An 18,622-nucleotide genomic window follows, 5' to 3' on the forward strand; every position below is an offset into this window, starting at 1 on the left:
CAAAGTGTTGAAGATTAAAAAATTGGTAGATCTAGCTAGTATAAAAAAGGTGAGATTTGATCGAGTCGTTACCTCCGACACTGAACATTCTAACAGTAAGACAGTGAACTGTGAAATTTAAGAAAAAAAGTTATTGCTATTTGTCGAGATCTGAAAGCGATCAGTGCTGACTGCTCAAAATGAAGATTCTGGCTGTGGTAGTGATAGCGTTTCTGAGTTTTGTCGCATCACAAGGTAAATAATCCTCTTTCCGTCTTTGATAACGAAAGAAATACATCTAGATAGGGCTACCTGTCGCATTGTTTCTAAGCTATTAGATAATTGTAATATATTAAAACTGAATTCTGTTAAGCTTTTGATAGGTTAGCTAAGAACTGTCATTTTTTTTTTACTTCTTATGGGAGATCTTTAACATAGGTTAAACATTTTAATATTCTTTTAACTAAATGTAGATAGTATTTTAGAAATGTTTTTTACTTTATGTTATAATGTTTTGTATAGGCGTAAATATACTAAAATATAGTTTATAGTTAACATATATTTTACTTTACTACAAAAGGTCTATTTATAGCGAGGAATGTAGAATGAAATGTTTGATGCTGAAAAGTACACTATTTTGTAAATATAAATACATTTACACATTCTTATAAAGGCCTTATAGGATATATTATTATAAATGTGGGTGTCATGTGACTGAGATCAGCCTGTTTGTAAACATGACGGCGTGGGAATAGTTCGAGATATGGTCACGTGATCTTAATTGGAAACCCGACAGACCCAGACCAATCTTTATAATAGGCCTCAAACACTGACCGGCGACGTCGCAACCTATGGACAATGGAGACCAATAACCCGTTACCACGTCGTACATAAGGTGGCAATTAGCTATTGGTCTCCACTCCCCACTAGTTGTGATGTTGCAGGTCTGTGTTAAGGTCTTTAGAGTCGGTAGAGTTGAGTATAGTATACTATATATACTTCGGAGAGTATAAAATTAAATTGGCCTTTATAGTTATACAATAGCCAATGATATTCTCAGTACTAACATCATTACTCATGCATTAGTAGCTAATGTGAACATGTCGACGTCAATTTAAACAATCATAACAATAAATTTAAGTCTATTTTTTCATTTGCCAACAGAGCTGTAGTTTTTTTTTTTAATGAACGTTTACAAAGTAATTGAACTACAAATTATTTTGATTTTGTTTTCTATTTCTTTTCTAGACGTACAGCACCCAGGAAATAATAATGTAGTCCATAATCATCATAGTGATGTTGTAACTCCTGCCGATAAGAGACAAGTTCATCAGACACATACGCCACATCTACACCATGAGGGCCATACTACTAATGCACCAGCCAAACGACAAGAGCATACCCCACATCCAACTCACCACCCAGTTCAACGTCAAGAGCATATTCCACATCCAACTCACCACCCAGCTCAACGTCAAGAGCATACCCCACATCCAACTCACCACTCAGTTCAACGTCAAGAGCATACCCCACATCCACATCCAACTCACCACCCAGTAGTAGAACGTCAAGAGCATACCCTACATCCACATCCAACTCACCACCCATTAGTAGAACGTCAAGAGCATATCCCACATCCAACTCACCACCCAGTAGTAGAACGTCAAGAGCATACCCCACATCCAACTCACCACCCAGTTCAACGTCAAGAGCATATTCCACATCCAACTCACCATCCAGTTCAACGTCAAGAGCATATTCCACATCCAACTCACCACCCAGTTCAACGTCAAGAGCATACCCCACATCCAACTCACCACCCAGTAGTAGAACGTCAAGAGCATACCCCACATCCAACTCACCACCCAGTTCAACGTCAAGAGCATATTCCACATCCAACTCACCACCCAGTAGTAGAACGTCAAGAGCATATTCCACATCCAACTCACCACCCAGCTCAACGTCAAGAGCATACCCCACATCCAACTCACCACCCAGTAGTAGAACGTCAAGAGCATATCCCACATCCAACTCACCACCCAGTAGTAGAACGTCAAGAGCATACCCCACATCCACATCCAACTCACCACCCAGTAGTAGAACGTCAAGAGCATACCCCACATCCAACTCACCACCCAGTAGTAGAACGTCAAGAGCATACCCCACATCCACATCCAACTCACCACCCAGTAGTAGAACGTCAAGAGCATACCCCACATCCACACCCAACTCACCACCCAGTAGTAGAACGTCAAGAGCATACCCCACATCCACATCCAACTCACCACCCAGTAGTAGAACGTCAAGAGCATACCCCACATCCACATCCAACTCACCACCCAGTAGTAGAACGTCAAGAGCATACCCCACATCCACACCCAACTCACCACCCAGTAGTAGAACGTCAAGAGCATACCCCACATCCAACTCACCACCCAGTAGTAGAACGTCAAGAGCATACCCCACATCCACACCCAACTCACCACCCAGTAGTAGAACGTCAAGAGCATACCCCACACCCACATCCAACTCACCACCCAGTCCAACGCCAAGAACATACCCCACATCCAACTCACCACCCAATAGTCTAATCTATGGATCACTGTAAAATTCTAAACCAGTTTATACTAGAATAAAGAAGACAGATTATAAATTAGTTTCCTAATAATTATTCAAAGTACCTTTTCAAAAACAATATTTAATAAAATTTGAAACTGAAACCTTGTTTTCGAACTTATTTTAGCTGTGCCCAAATCGGCAAAAGCTAATTTTACTTTTGTGTCGTCTCTCTTTCAATCTGTCTGTTTGTTACGTTGAGATTTTAAAAAACTGAAAGCCATATAAAAAATCGAATATCATCATATTGTGTTGCATACTAAAAAAAAGGCTATTTTTTTCTCTTTTGAATACGAGTCCTTGTGCTTTGAAATGATCAATAAACCTTATTTAAAACAATTTTAAATGACTAATATGTACTTAGATATGTAAGCAACAATTATAACATTTATAGGCCTTCGAAAAATGTTTTTATATTGTCAAATTATTTTTGAACTAATAACACATTTATTTATGTATATGCCACCTACAATTTTCTGAAAATTGTTTTCGTTTAAGCAAAAAGAAAACACTGTTTTTAAGATTTTCACAAAGTGGACTCGAGCCCATAAAAAGCATCGTTTTGATGTAGCCGGTGCACAGAATAAAGAAAGTATAAATATTTTATACATTTTTACAAAGCCAATATTAACTCACTCTGTCTGTCTGTCTGGCAAAATTTTGTACACGTCATTTCTCCAACACCCAATCTCAGATCAAGCTGAAATTTCGCACAATTATTTCTTTTACCTGACAACAAAAGAATCAATAAAATAAATTAACCAATTAGTTAATTAACTATTTCTTTGTTTGGTATTTCAAACAAAGGAAAAAATAGTACTTGACTGAAGTGGTGTATCAGCTGAATTAGTCCTCTTTCTTCTTCTTCTTCTAGCCAGCTTTATTGCTGCTGAGCTGTGAGCTCTTTTGCAGATTGTGCCAAGGAAAAAAAAGTGTGCTGTTTTCTTCAGTTGTTCAGCGCTGCCGTACAGGGTGTTGGTTATGTTGGGCTGTAGTGGAAGAGGGGTCTGCCTAAGGTGGATTAGGGAGGGGCATTCAAAGAGGATATGGTTTACGGTTTCAAATGGGTGGGCGCAGTGTCTGCAAAGGGGTAGTTGTGTGGAGTTTATTTTGTTCAGGTGGTAATTTAATAGTGGTGTGTGTCCTGTTCTTAGTTGGAAGATTGTAGATTGTTCTTTGCGGGGGAGGAAGTTAATACTGTCCAGTTTGTTAGGCGTAATCATTTCTCTGTACATGGTTCTGCCTGTGTTTCCTGATGCCCATTGGTTGAGCCACTCCTCTTTGTGATTGTTGACTAACATTGACCTTAGGGTGAGGAAGTTAACAGGTCTATCTGGTTGTTCCATAGATGAACCTGCCTTTGATAGCTTATCTGCCTTTTCATTTCCCATGATGCCAATGTGTCCAGGGATCCACTGTAGTGTGATATTGATATTTAATTTTGATATCATCTGGTGGATTATCACAATGAGTGTTGTCAACTCTCTTGGGCTGTTTGAGGTGCTGCTGTTAAGTGCTTGCAGAGTAGATTGGGAGTCTGTAAAGACAACAATATCTGATGGTGGTTGCACTCCTTCATATAATTTGTTTTCCACTGTCTGAAGTGCTATGGTAATTGCCTCAATTTCGGCTTGGAAGTTTGAGCAGTAATCGCCACAGGGTGCGCTTATCTCAAAGTGTTTATTTTTAGGGAAGACCAGGAAGGCACCAAGACCAGCATTGATGGTAGCTTTGAAAGCCGATCCGTCTGTATAAATATGGATAGCTGTTTTTTGATAGCTTTCGATTGTTTCAAGCGTGCCTACTTTGAGCTCCAGTGGATTTGATTCTTTTGTTAAGGTGTTATTTAGTAAATGTGTTTTGATGGTTGGTTGTTTCTAGTTTAGTCCGGGTGTAATGTTTGAAAACCTGGTAATTTTTCTGTTATTGGGTAGGTGGTGTTTTAGGGCTAGTTCGTCAGTAAGTTGGATCAGAGTCCTTTGCTTTTTTTTTTCCTATTTCTCTATGTTAGTAATTTATTTGGATGATCGTCCTCCAACCTTCTGTATCTCTCAATAGCTTCTAATGCTGCTCTGTTGCGCCTTAACTTAAGAGGTTCAATATTGGAGTCTATTTCACAGGCTGCTGTGGGAGTAGTTCTCATACCTCCACTAATTAGCCGTAAGGCTTGGTTTTGGATTGTATCTAATGATGATTGATATGTTTTGTTGGCAGCTACTTGTATGGAAAGACAGTTATCCATTACAGATCTGACATATCCAGTGTATAACTGTCTTAAGGTTTTCTTTTCAGCTCCCCAGGATGTTCCTGCTAGGTGTTTTATTATGTTTAATCTTTGTGGTGCCTTTTCTTTTAAATCTGCCATAAAGTGTTTTAGAGACAGTCTTTGGTCTAGTTTTACACCAAGATATGTTGAATTTTCTTCTTTATTTATTGGCTGAGAGTCTATTTTTAGGATGTAGTTTCTTTTTGCTGTTTTGTTGCTGTGGCTTAAGATTAAATAAACTGACTTTTCTTTGTTTATTTCCATTTTCCATAATTTTGAATATGTGGAGATAGTTGTGAGGGCTCTATTTAGTTTGGATCTAGTCAGCACTGGATATTTCTCTGTAGTCTAAATTAAAAGGTCGTCTGCATAAAGTGCCTTGTTGACCGAAATGAGGTCCGGGAGGTCATTCATGAAGATTAGAAAGAGAGTGCAGCTAAGGGCTGAACCTTGTGGTAGTCCTTCTTCCAAACTTTTTTTTACTGGAGATGGCATCTTCGAATCGGGTTTGGATGGTTCTGTTTTTTTTTAAGAATGCCCTGATCCAGCTGTACATTTTTCCATGGATGCCCATTTTTTTCATCTTCAAAAATAGACCTTTTCTCCACACTCTATCATAGGCTTGCTGCAAATCTATAAATACTGCTGTAGTGTGCTTGTTTTCATGAAACCCTTCTACTGTGTCCTGGATAAAACGAAAGAGGTGGTCTTCTGTTCTACTTGCTTTCCTGAAGCCAGCTTGTGCATTGTGGAGTGAGCAAGTACTTTCTAGCCACCAATTAAGTCGGTTATTGATCATTTTTTCTGCCATTTTGCCAATGTTGGATGTTAGAGATATTGGTCTATAACTTTTTGGGTCTCCAGGTGGTTTATTTTTCTTTAAAATGGGTATTATGTTTGCGGTTCTCCATTCCTGTGGTATGTCTCCAGTTTTCCATGTATGGTTGATAAAGTTAAGTATACAGTTTTGGGCCTGTGGTCCTAGTCCCCGAATCATTTCATTTGTTATTTTATCGGGTCCAGGGAATTTTCTTGGCTTGAGGCTTTTTAGGGCAGTATTGAGTTCATGTAGAGTGAAGGGATCTGACAGTTGACTGTTGGAGCTTTTTCTTCTTTCTTTAAGATATTACTGAAGGCCCGGTCCAGTTGTTTTCTTGGCTTTGACTTGTTAATGCTGGCAAAATATTTATTGAAGGTTTCAGCCTTTTTAAGGTTTTCTGTTATTATGTCGTCAGTGCCTTTTATAGGTAGAGGGTTTGTTATTTGTTTCTTTCCTGCTAGCCGGTGCAAAAGGGTCCAGGCCTTTCGACCATCCTTGTTTAGGTCTAGTTGTTCGCATGTTGTGGTCCACTTTTTCTTTTTTTTCTGTTTTAATTTTGTATCTTATAAGCCATGTCAATTTGTTGTACGTTGTCTTGTTCTCTCTAGTAGTTTTTTTTTTCTATAGTCTTCCTGGCCATGTTTCTTTCTTTTACTAATTTATCTAATTCAGGTGTCCAAAAAGGTTTGTATTTCAACTTGGCCTCGAGGGATGTGTTTTTTGCTGCTTGTAAGATGTTGGAGACTACAGTTGTGTAGGTTGAATTGACGTCTGTCTCAATTATGCTTGATAGTCTTGTGTCTGTTTCTTGTGAAAAAGCTACCCAGTTAGCTTTTTTATAGTTCCATCTAGTTGTTTTGATTGGTATCTACCTGGCGTTCCAATATTGAGGAGTATAGGCCTGTGGTCACTACCTATGTCTTCAAGTACTGTTATTTTAGAAGAGTCGGTAATGTCTGTAGAGATAAAAGTTAGGTCAGGTCTGCTAGTTGTGTTGTGTGCGCTGTGGAGGAAAGTTGGAGGTGAAGTTTTGATTTGCAGAAGTTGTAGGTTAGAGGCATTTGTTACATCCTCTATTTCTTTGCCACGCTTGTTGTAGTGTGGGTAGCCTAGGGAAGGTGTGTGTGCATTGAAGTCGCCAGCTATTATTGTCCTTGTGTAGTGTAGTAGTTGTATGTCTATTTCTGCTGTTGATGATGGTGGGCAATAGTAGTTTTTGATGGTGTACTTTGTTCCTCCTCTCCAAAGAAGTATTTCCTGCGTGTCGATGTCTGTATTGTTCTGTATTTGTTTTACTGTGGCTTGTGTGTCGTTTCTTATGAGGGTCATAATTCCCTGGCATTTTTGTGCAAAGGCATCTGTACTGTGTGTAGCCTGTGATGTTTATTTTTTTCTTGGGCAGTAGTGTTTCTTGCAATAGCGCTATGTGTATATCATACTTTTTGAGTATGTGTTGGAGTTCTGTTGTCTTGTTTTGTAGGCCTAAGATGTTGATTTGCAAAAGGTTTAGGTGTTTGCTGCTAGTCTGTTTTTTATTTCCAGTAGCTGACTTATCACAGGCAGTCCTGGAAGAAACTGCCATGCGCAGACCTTTTACGAGGCGACGTCTGAGCTCGTATGGATTTTTCGTTAATCCTCTTTATATATTGTCGTTTGGCTTATTAAAAATTTGATTACATGACTGATCCTAACTAATTGATACACTTAATAAAAGCTTTGTTTCTTTTAAAGTATTTTTTTTTATTTTGCTTGTTAAAAACGTATTTTGTGTGCCGCAGACCTGTATGTGCTAGATATAGGTCAATGTTAGTGCACTTTTCTTTTGGCTCTGTAGAATCAAATAAAAAGTCAGATTGTAGCACATATTTACACCACAGACCTACTATAAATAGGTTGTGAGACTAATTCAACTTATACCAACACATCAGTCAAATAATATTTCCTACCCTTGTTCCAAAAATCTAAACCAAACAAAATAAGTAATTACCAATAGTTAATTTCGTATTGATTCTTGTTTTATCTGATAAAAGAAATAATTGTGCAAAATTTCAGCTTGACCCAATTTCTACTTTGTTCACGCTGGCTGTATTCAGAGTTTCAGACAGGCGACAGTCAGGTCTTTTCCATTGGATAAGCGTTTCGGAAGAAGATATGAAGATATTAACAGTTTGTGGTTTATGGTATTTTATATATCGACACATGCACGTTTTCTATAAATACAATAATATGACGTTCCTCATTGGTAGTCGAAGATGAACTAATTTCTCATTTCTTATGAACTCAAAGATGGCTATAGAGACCAATCCTCACTATAAAAGCCGGCCATATGCATGGTATGAGTAGCTTTGGTCTGTTGCAGATATGCCTCTTCGAAGTTTTTTTTTTTTTTGAGATCTGCCTTGCCTCATATCTTGAAAGTCCGAAACTCGTGGCTTCACGCCATTGGAGCGATAAAGAGCTAGTGTTTCCCAGCCGAGAATGTCCGAGGGAGCTCTTATGGGTGTCCTTATAACACTTGTGTTGATCCCCTGAGAGCGCTTTCCTGCACAGTGTTCTCCATAAACAAGTCCTTTGAGTAGGCAATTTTCAAGCATACGGACAACATATTTCGCCAATCGTAATTGAGTTTGAGACCTTTTAACTGTGTCGAGGATACTGTTCATCTGTGAAAGCTGTAAGATTTCAAAGTTTGTTATATGTGGTCAAACCAATTCACCTGATTTTCTTACACATCGTAGCTGAAAGGAGTTTAGCTTTATGATGTGTCGGGAATAGAAGTTCTAGGACTCTGATGCATATAAGAGTGACGGGAGGGCTATAGCACTGTAGACTTTCAGTTTTGTAGATAAGCTGAGTCCTCTCCTGTGACTTGTTCTTGATGGCGGCACAGGCACGTGCAATACGGAAGTCTACCTCGTTATCTAGGTTAGCATTTACTGATAGAGTACGTACTTCCAAAACAGACACATTGGTTTTTTACCTTTGCTAGTGCTTGGACATCTTTGAGAATGTCTGGTTTCGATGACAGTTTTATTTGGAGGAGGTTGGTGCAACAATTCTTTTTTTTTTTTTTACATTGATGATGATGCCAAAATGTTTGCAGACACTCTTTTGAAGATATTCTTCATTTGAGGCATTTTCGACACGGTCATCTATGAAAAGCAAATACAGTCCTATTTGATTTTGGTTTTCAACTAAGTCTTTGAGCGCTGAATAGACTTGCGTCAGTGCGATACGTATGTCTACTCCAATTCTTTCTTGCTGAAATGTATCTTTCACAATGAACATTATAATGAATAGTGTTGGATCCAGCACACAGCCCTGTCTCTCACCATTTGAAAGCAGAAAAGGCTTATGTTATTCTCCGTTGCCTTGGACACTTGCTTGCGTGTCATCATGAAATTAGCGCAGCATTGTTATGAATTGATCCGGGCAACCAACTTTGGATGTAATTTGTTGTAGACATTCACAGCTGACGTTATCAAATGCTTTGGTCAAATCTATGAATGATGTATAGAAATTTATTAGAAATTAGATTTTTGCTCTCTGCATTTTCGCTAAGTTGGCGGAGTGCAAACAATCATGTCTACCAAAAGCTCTACCCTGCCACATTGTCTCTCCGAAAGTAGGCCAGCTTCTAGGTGGTCTTTAGTATAGGCCAGGTTTTTACCTGCTATGGATTACATGGATATGCCACGATGATTATCGCATATCTGCCTATTTCCTTTCCTCTTGTAGAGATGAATAATGGAGGCATCTTTAAAGAAGTTTCTTTTGTGCTCATATTGTCTGGTAGATCTGCCAGTTTAGCTATCAGCTCTGTGCTAATATGCTTATATTGCGTCATTGTTTGTTGTGAATGTTTTTGTGAGAAAGTACTTGAAAGGATGTGACGAAATAAAAAGATAGTCTTCAATGATAGCCTTTAATGTCTACTTATATCAACATAAGTCTCTGTCTGTTTATTAATTATTATTATTAATGTCTACAGTCTGTTATTTATTTCTCTGTGACGACAGAGGGAATGTCATAGTCTTCTATTGGACATATAGACGAAGATAAATTAAATGTTCACTACAAAAATACAATTCTTAGCCTACGTTTAACATCTACTATTAAATATTGTCTACAATATGTTCTCTATGTATATGCATGCAAATTGCATAATTCTTTTCTTAAAACAAAAATGTACGTTTACTGGGAAGTAAATTATCTTCAACTCTTCCTAAATACTGCTGGTAAAATCATTGGCAAAAAAAAAAAAACAAAAAAAAAAAAACAACAACAACATATGGGCAGATGTTTGAAACAAACATTCATAAAATGAGCTCAAAAGATTCTAGAAATTAAAAATCACCCTTTGAGTCAGGATTTGTAATTTTACTATCACAAACAAGATAGAAGACACCGATAGCAACGACAGACACAAAAACTCTTTTATTTCCCGGACAATCAAATCATTAAATAATAACCATCTGATATAAACTTTTCGGATGTAAATTATGAGTGAGTCTGGTGTGAATGTATATTTTGGTTTTCTATTATAATGTTTTGTTTGTTGTAATTCACAAATTGTAAGACAAATTTTCTTATGGATATTACTGATTATTATTATTAATTAGTATTATTATAAGGAACATCCGAAATATGGATAACAAATTTTTTATATGTTAAAAAAAAGCAAACTTAAACTTTATGTCCATATCACATGACTCTCAGGTTTAAAAAAAAAAAAACCCTTCCTTCAGGGAACAGTACCAGGAAAAAGAGGAAGTAGACATATAAAGTGATGGGAAGACAACATTAAAGAATGGACCGGCCTATTATTGTAAGAGATTCCATTCAAGACAAAAGACAGAGGAATGGAGACAGAAGTTCGGCAAATTATGTGTGGTGCCCCAACGGTTCAACAGGGACAGGGGAAGGTATGTGAGAGGAAGCTAGATATTCAGAAATTCATTATAAATCTCTTAGGCAGACTGGAATCTATTGTTTGGTCAGCAAAGCGGGTTGAATGGCAGGTTTTTTTTTTCCAGAGAGAATAAGATGAAAGGGCGATCAAATTTTCAACAGCGCTGATACAGGATTATCTCATTAGTAATCTTTGAAATCAAGCTGACAAGAATTAAGTGTACATTAAGTAAAGAAACAAGTAGGCCTATTATACTATTTTTATTCTAAAGACAATTTCTCCTTTACGATGCTGATGACTTGTAATAGCGATCACTTTGCTCTTATTAACTAATGAATGAGAGCTTAAAAAAGACAGCATGTGACCCAGCCCGATTTACCCCCCCCCCCCCCCCCCAAAAAAAAAAAAAATAAATAAATAAAGTCCTCGTTAAATCTACTCAGAGTAAATAAAATTCTAGTTTGGTGATACAAATCAAGACATGCAACATTTAAAGACAGTAACCTACGACCTAAAGTAAAAAAAAAAGTAAAGTTTCCTCCTTAAGACCTAGCGATCTATGTGGCCAAGGGTTAAAGAGCAGGGTGTTATGTGGCCAGCACAATGACCAACCGCCTTTACTTTTCCCAACCTAAGTTAAGTAGTCATTAGAGTTGGTTGGACTCAGGGGCGCAGTAAAAGACCCGAAATTCAAAATCCCAGTCTTCACCGAGATTCAAACGCAGGATCTCAAGTTTGGAGGCCTACATAACCGTTCGACCACCGCGCCCATACGGCTTAGGCTAGAATAATGGATCTAGATATATGGTATAGAAAATTTGAATTTGGTGGTAGATTAATGTATCCAGACTTAAAAAAAGAATATTGTTCATTTAACGTTTGGGCGCGATGGTTGAGAGGTAAAGCGCTAGGCTTCCGAAACGAGGGTCCCAGGTTCGAATCCTAGTGAAGAAAGGATTTTTTTTTCTGGATCTTTGGGTTTAGAATTTCGGTATTTATTTTTCGGGCCATTTGGATTTAGAATTTCTAATGGTCACCTGACATTTGCTGACACCTAGTGTGCGTGTTCAAGACATAGATTGTCTAGACATCCAGACCAACTTTATTTTAAGAAGATTACCTTTTGGAAAATTATAACGGTCAAAGTCAAGTTTTCGTGTGTGGACAATTAACTAGAATTTTTCCACACAAGATATACATAAACTGTCAAATTTCTAGGAAAATCGTTAGAACCGTTTTCGAGATCCGTGTGCACCCAGGTTTTTGTTTTTTAAACACATCAAGAATTTGCAAGCTGATAAGAGGAATTGTAAAAAAGTAAACTAAAACTTCCTATCGTTGTAATTTGTTAGTTGTACGCATGGCCTGCCTTAGGGCACTGCTACCTACGCGGCCGCAGTGGGCCCCTCACTTTCATAGGCCCCGCGCTAACACTAGTTGTAAATTATTAAATTAAACCATTTTAACTTAACAGGGTTTCCGCTACCTCCTGATTTTCCAGGAGCTCCTGGAAATCTCCTGAAATTATTGAAATATCCTGAAAACTCATAAAAATGTTTTAAAAGATAGACAAAATTGTCATTTTGGGGTGCCATTCAATATGAAAGACGCAAATCCTAATCGCGATTTAAAAAAACGACAGATTTCATTTAATAAAAATAATAAGGCGAATTTTAACCAAAACAAGAGGTTCAATACTTTATTTACTGTAATATTTAGTGGCATGTAAATATAGATATTCATCTATCTCGATCTCTTTAAAAAACAAAAAGCGATATTTTGCTAGTTGATAGTAAATCTAAAAGACAGATTTGAATGTTTATCGCTTATTGTAGATGGCTCGTAATTTAATTTGACCATGATTTTGTACTTAGTAAAGTTTGAACAAAATACACAGACGTATTTATTTAAAAAAAAAAATCTAACATTTTCACTTATTTTCCTTATCCCTGTCTAGACTAGGCCCTGCGCAGTCTGTTTCGCATAGGACCCCGCAATCTGTAGGACCGGCCCTGGTTGTACGTGTATTACTTGTAGACACAGAGATTGATTAATTGCATCCTAAACTGAGGACATACACATAGGATAGTGCTAATTGGAACACAAGCTGTCAATGAAATATTGGCTTCCAAACTGACCTTCCACAAATATCCCTTATGTTTACAGTCTCTTACAGGTCTTGTGAACGCGATGTTTCAATCCTACAGTAGAGGTGTGTGTAGCTGGTCGTTACGCTGGCCGCACTACTCCTTGGTGTGTCTGGCACAGGACCAACTGAACTTCTCAGTGTCTTCACCTTAGTCACGAAAGGAAAACATTACTTCCGGTTCATTGGACGTACGTTGTGTTCAGTGAGTGCTTTCTGTAATAATATAAATTAGTATAGATTACTTTAATTTGAACAAAAGCTTATAGCAACTCACTCTGTCTGTTAAAAAGTGTGTGCATGTTATTTTTCCCACACCTATTCTCTGATAAAGCTGAAACTTCGCACACTTATTCATTGACATAGACAAGACATGAATCAGTCAAAAAATAATAACCATGTGGGTAATTCATTACTAATGGTTCATAATATGGTAGAATAGCAACAAGGGAAAACATTACTTTGGTATTCAAAGCTGTGGGTAAATTTGTTGGGTTTAGTCCCTTTAAATAATTGTTAACGCTCTTTCTCTCTCACGCATTCTCCAATCAAGTTGATACTTTAAACAATTATTTATTGTACAAAACAAAACAAGATATTTTATTTGATATTGAATAAGAGAAATAACTTGTACATTATTGGTAGATATAGTTTTAAGGAGTTCTTCCCCTTTAGATATGCCTTTTTTTTAAAAAGTATTTTTATCTTTTGCTTGTTCAAAATGTGAATGAAAAAGAGGAAACAATTAAAGACAATATGAAGAATAAAATATCAAATCATACTACAATTATAAATCATTTTACCACACACACTTTCATAATGATACATTTTTGCGAGTGCACTTCAATAATAATCCCTCACAATCTCTCTCTCTCTCTCTCTCTCTCTCTCTCTCTCTGTATATATATATATATATATATATTTATATATATATATATATATATATATATATATATATATTTATTTATTTATATATATATTTATATATTTATTTATATATATATTTATATATATATATATATATATATCTTATTTGAAGTTATATCTATATATATAATAAGTCTTGTGTTCGAGATTAATGAGAAATGAAGTATTTCTCGTGGCAATGCAGCCCCAGCTGTGTTCTACATATTTTGTCACATCCAGGGCAAGCATAACCATTGTCCGCCGGTGGTCGATTATATATATATATATATATATATATATATATATATATATATATATATATATATAATCTAAATACGTAGATATAGATACATATGTATAAATAATGATATTTCCTTCCAATAATTGATTCTAATTTTAAAAAGACTGCAGCAACATTACCTCATAAAGAGCTGCACCACATCACACAGTCGGTAGTTCTACGGTAGGGCACATGCAAATCACAGTCTTTTTTTAAATGTCAAATTTAATGTTAATTCCATGTAGACAAACTGATTCAGAAATATCTTTTTTTAATTTTAAACTCATTTCTTCTTGTACTAAATGAATCAATCACAACAATTGAAGCTGTAAATAAACTATTTCAACTTGAACTTACTCAAACGAAACTTTCTTTGGTGGTGAATGCGACCTTGTAATACTAAATACTAATCAAATGTGCTCTGAGTTAAAATAAAAAATATATTACAACTTAAAACAAAGCGATCTTTACTCCGCCCCTTCATTTGCATAAAAATAATGTAACGCCATGGCTGTTTTGAAAAAAAACAACAACTTTTAAAAAAAAAATCAAGTCATTTTTTGAATTAACAAAAAATGTTACACAAACCTAAACGTGCCTTTAAACACACGACTTAAAATCACGATTTTGTATAGCATATAGGCTAAAGAAATTCTAACATTTGTTCTTTTTCTCGATAGCTTATCATTCGTAAAACGTGACATGTGTATGGTCTAGAGTCTAGAAAATAACAGGTATAAAAGTAACCAGATTCTCCGGAGACTGCAGCAACAAACAGCAGGATCTCAAAAGACATCTAGACCGTCTTTGTCTCTGTCTCAATAAGACATCTAAACCTTCTCTGTCTCAGTCAGAAAACAGCTTGTGATTAGAGTGAGTTGGAAGAGCACCACCAGTGAAGACAGTATTCAAAATGAAGCTATTGCTCCTAGTCACCTTTCTTGGTCTGGCTCTAGCACAAGGTAGATCTAGATGTAGTCATTTTTGTGTATTTGTTTTTCATTGTGATCGCATTCTTTTGAAGATATGAATGTAGAGCAGACATTTTGTTTGTTTAGGGATATCGATATATATTTGAGTTATTGAGACTTAGATCAATAAATAAACAAAACAATGATGAAACGTTGTATTGACTTTGAGAACAAACTCAATTAAGATTTAAAAGTTTATTTTGTCCTTGTCGATCAAGTTGTAGGCTTTGAGCCAGCACATCATACATCTGCTTTAGGCATATCTTTCCTATGCAAGGTGAACTAAATGCCCACATTAAAGACGTCATTCTTCTCCCAGAGTCCTTTGGTTGGTTGTCAAGTATTTTAGCAATCTAAGAATCAATTACAGTTTACAACTAATATCGTCAGCAGTAAAAGTATATTACTATGATTGAGCGATTTGTGCCTGTTTTATTAATCACAAAATCTGTAGGAAGTCTAGCTAAAATTAAAACATTTTAATAACGTTATTAACTATTTTATATATTCTACTATCCATGCCTGTTTACTTACAATTGTTTGAGCTGCCAACTTATATTGTAACTCACCACTAACAGCCTAAGTTAGAATATTTTTAAAATAAAGAAACAGAATAAAATAACTCTATTTATATATTATCGAGCAAAAATATTAAAGTCCTTTTGTTAGAGTATATAAATAATTTCTCATTGTAACCCTAAACTTTATCCCAGGCTTCGAAAATAGTGAATAGCTGTCTAGTTTTGTGATATGCTCTTCAGGATTCGAATCCTGTCCATTCCACCCCCTCCCCTTTCATACCTTGCGATCTATAGGAATAGATGATGTAAACGTAATCTGTTTCTATGGCCATGTGTTAACGAGGAAGTTATGTGGCCAGGGAATCGAACAACCGACTTTACTTTCCCCAATTTCAAATTAAAGTCAGGTACCTTTTAATTAAAGCTAAGTGAACTCAAGGGCGGCCTAAAAATCCCAAAATTCTAAATCAACATCTTCAATGATAGCTAAGTGTTTTACCACTCAACGACAACACCCACTGTAAACATCTTCAATTCTGAAAGGATCCAAAACATGAAAAATAAATGTATAATACTATTCTCAATAATAATAGGAAAATTTTGTATGATTTATTCATAGTGTGATACTGCTGGAGACTTTGTTGTAAGAACTCTCAGCAGTCATTCCCTTTTAGGGACTAAAACAAATCACCATCACAACTATCAGTTTATGTTAAAACAATAATAATAATAAAAAGACTAATCCTGAAACTTTTCAACATTTTTTATGTTGGAGTAGTTCTGTTATAGGATAATCAAAAATGACAAGTGTGTTTTTCTTATTGCCTCCTCTTTCTCTTAAGTTTTTTTTTTATATTTCCTGTGATTGTCATTCTAGCATGCACAATCTCTCACCATACTGTCTCATCTACTCGATTTCTTTCTTAGAATTAATCTGGAAACTGGTACATAGGAAATGTTATTATTAACAGTAAATATAGTCTTAAAATAAAATCATAAATTGTTGCTTTTCAGAAGTGCACAACCCTGGAAATAATAATGATGTACAACATCCTAACGATGAGGTCAATGAAGAAGATAAAAGGCAAGAGCATACTACTCATCCACATCCAACGCATTTTCCAGTGAAACGCCAAGAACATACAACTCATCCCCATCCAACCCACTTCCCAGTTAACAAACGTCAAGAGCACACCACCCACCCACATCCAACCCACTTCCCAGTAAACAAACGTCAAGAGCACACCACCCACCCACATCCAACCCACTTCCCAGTTAACAAACGTCAAGAGCACACCACCCACCCACATCCAACCCACTTCCCAGTTAACAAACGTCAAGAGCACACCACTCATCTCCATCCAACCCACTTCCCAGTTAACAAACGTCAAGAGCACACCACCCATCCACATCCAACTCACTTCCCAGTAAACAACCGTCAAGAGCACACCACCCACCCACATCCAACTCACTTCCCAGTAAACAACCGTCAAGAGCACACCACCCATCCACATCCAACTCACTTCCCAGTAAACAACCGTCAAGAGCACACCACCCATCCACATCCAACTCACTTCCCAGTAAACAACCGTCAAGAGCACACCACCCACCCACATCCAACTCACTTCCCAGTAAACAACCGTCAAGAGCACACCACCCACCCACATCCAACTCACTTCCCAGTAAACAACCGTCAAGAGCACACCACCCACCCACATCCAACTCACTTCCCAGTAAACAACCGTCAAGAGCACACCACCCATCCACATCCAACTCACTTCCCAGTAAACAACCGTCAAGAGCACACCACCCATCCACATCCAACTCACTTCCCAGTAAACAACCGTCAAGAGCACACCACCCACCCACATCCAACTCACTTCCCAGTAAACAACCGTCAAGAGCACACCACCCACCCACATCCAACTCACTTCCCAGTAAACAACCGTCAAGAGCACACCACCCATCCACATCCAACCCACTTCCCAGTAAACAAACGTCAAGAGCACACCACCCACCCACATCCAACTCACTTCCCAGTAAACAAACGTCAAGAGCACACCACCCATCCACATCCAACTCACTTCCCAGTAAACAAACGTCAAGAGCACACCACCCATCCACATCCAACTCACTTCCCAGTAAACAACCGTCAAGAGCACACCACCCATCCACATCCAACTCACTTCCCAGTAAACAAACGTCAGGAGCACACCACCCATCCACATCCAACCCACTTCCCAGTTCTTCAAGTGTAAATTCAAGAAATGTGAATACCTGTTTTTTTCAAAAATAAATAGTAAATTATTTTTAAAATGACAATAAAAAAACGCATTTGTTTACTATTTTTTAAAAATATTTTTATTTCCTAAACTTATCTGCTAACAAAATATTTGTGGAGACGATTGTTGGTAGATACAGAAGTAAAATGTATTGGACGTAGAGTAGTTTATACTTTGAACGTCATAAAACTCTATGTCTATTAATTGTATAATTGTTCTTAGCTATTTTAGTTTTAATTTGCCTACATGTAAAACGTAGCCTGTAAAAAAACATTTCAAAAATAATATGCATAAAAATGTTAAAGAGTAACAAGAAAGCCATTGCGCAAATCGTTTTCAAAATACACAGATTGATTCAAAAAGTAATTACTGTCTCATGCCAATTATGCAAACGCAGGAGGCATTGTCCTTTAATTGAGTTTATCTAGTGGGCTATGTTGCTACAAATAAAATATCTTTATACTATAAAGTAGAAAGTAAGGCGTATGTAGTATGTATGTCCCGCATAGAAATCAAAACCGTTTGACCAATCTTGATAAAACTTGGCATAAATGTTCCTTAGGTACTAACTGGGACCGTAACGTATGTATTGTAGCCCTAAAACAAACTTAATGTATATATTAACCAATGACTTAAATTGTGCCAAGTCATTGGTTTTCCTTGCTGGCTCAGGCAACCCATTCCACGCTCTAATAGCGTGAAGCTGTGAGTCTCGGAGTCTCAAGATTTGAAGCAAGAAGAGTGGTCAGGGAGATAGAGCGCCGAAACAATAAAAAGCTGAGAGAAGAAGAAGGCCTATCTGCAACTGACCAAACCTACCCATGCCACGTATGCGGCCGGTTTTTTAAATCGAGGATTGGACTTAACAGTCATTTTCGAGTCCATAGGAAATGAGAAATGTGCTCATCATCGACAACGAACTA

General features: G+C 37.0%; 2 protein-coding genes across 5 annotated transcripts; both read left to right on the forward strand.

Moving 5' to 3' along the window:
• The first annotated feature begins 52 nt into the window (after positions 1–52).
• Positions 53–2,699, forward strand: LOC106059422 (histidine-rich glycoprotein-like). 4 transcript variants are annotated; one of them, XM_056029574.1, is made up of 3 exons: positions 53–234; positions 1,228–1,836; positions 1,873–2,699. In XM_056029574.1, the coding sequence occupies exons 1-3, from the start codon at positions 180–182 to the stop codon at positions 2,568–2,570; spliced, it is 1,362 nt and encodes a 453-aa protein (XP_055885549.1). In that variant the 5' UTR covers positions 53–179; the 3' UTR covers positions 2,571–2,699. The 4 variants fall into 4 exon arrangements, with proteins under 4 accessions (XP_055885549.1, XP_055885550.1, XP_055885551.1 ...); XM_056029575.1 differs by having other exon boundaries at positions 1,228–1,665; positions 1,744–2,699; XM_056029576.1 differs by having other exon boundaries at positions 1,228–1,392; positions 1,519–2,699.
• A 14,099-nt stretch (positions 2,700–16,798) lies between these two features.
• Positions 16,799–17,759, forward strand: LOC129926485 (uncharacterized; the record flags this gene model as incomplete). The annotated part of the gene is made up of 1 exon (XM_056030806.1): positions 16,799–17,759. A coding segment is annotated over one exon (915 nt), but the record flags the coding sequence as incomplete, so codon positions are not given.
• Between the last annotated feature and the right edge of the window lie 863 nt (positions 17,760–18,622).

The sequence above is a fragment of the Biomphalaria glabrata genome, chromosome 5 (genome assembly GCF_947242115.1).
Source record: "Biomphalaria glabrata chromosome 5, xgBioGlab47.1, whole genome shotgun sequence".
Lineage (NCBI taxonomy): Eukaryota > Metazoa > Mollusca > Gastropoda > Planorbidae > Biomphalaria > Biomphalaria glabrata.

Bases quoted from the DNA above. Each gene is read 5' to 3' on its own strand.
- LOC106059422 (XM_056029573.1), top strand. From the start codon at position 180: ATGAAGATTCTGGCTGTGGTAGTGATAGCGTTTCTGAGTTTTGTCGCA. The intron at 235-1,227 runs GTAAATAATCCT...TTTCTTTTCTAG, and splicing joins GAGTTTTGTCGCATCACAAG to ACGTACAGCACCCAGGAAAT.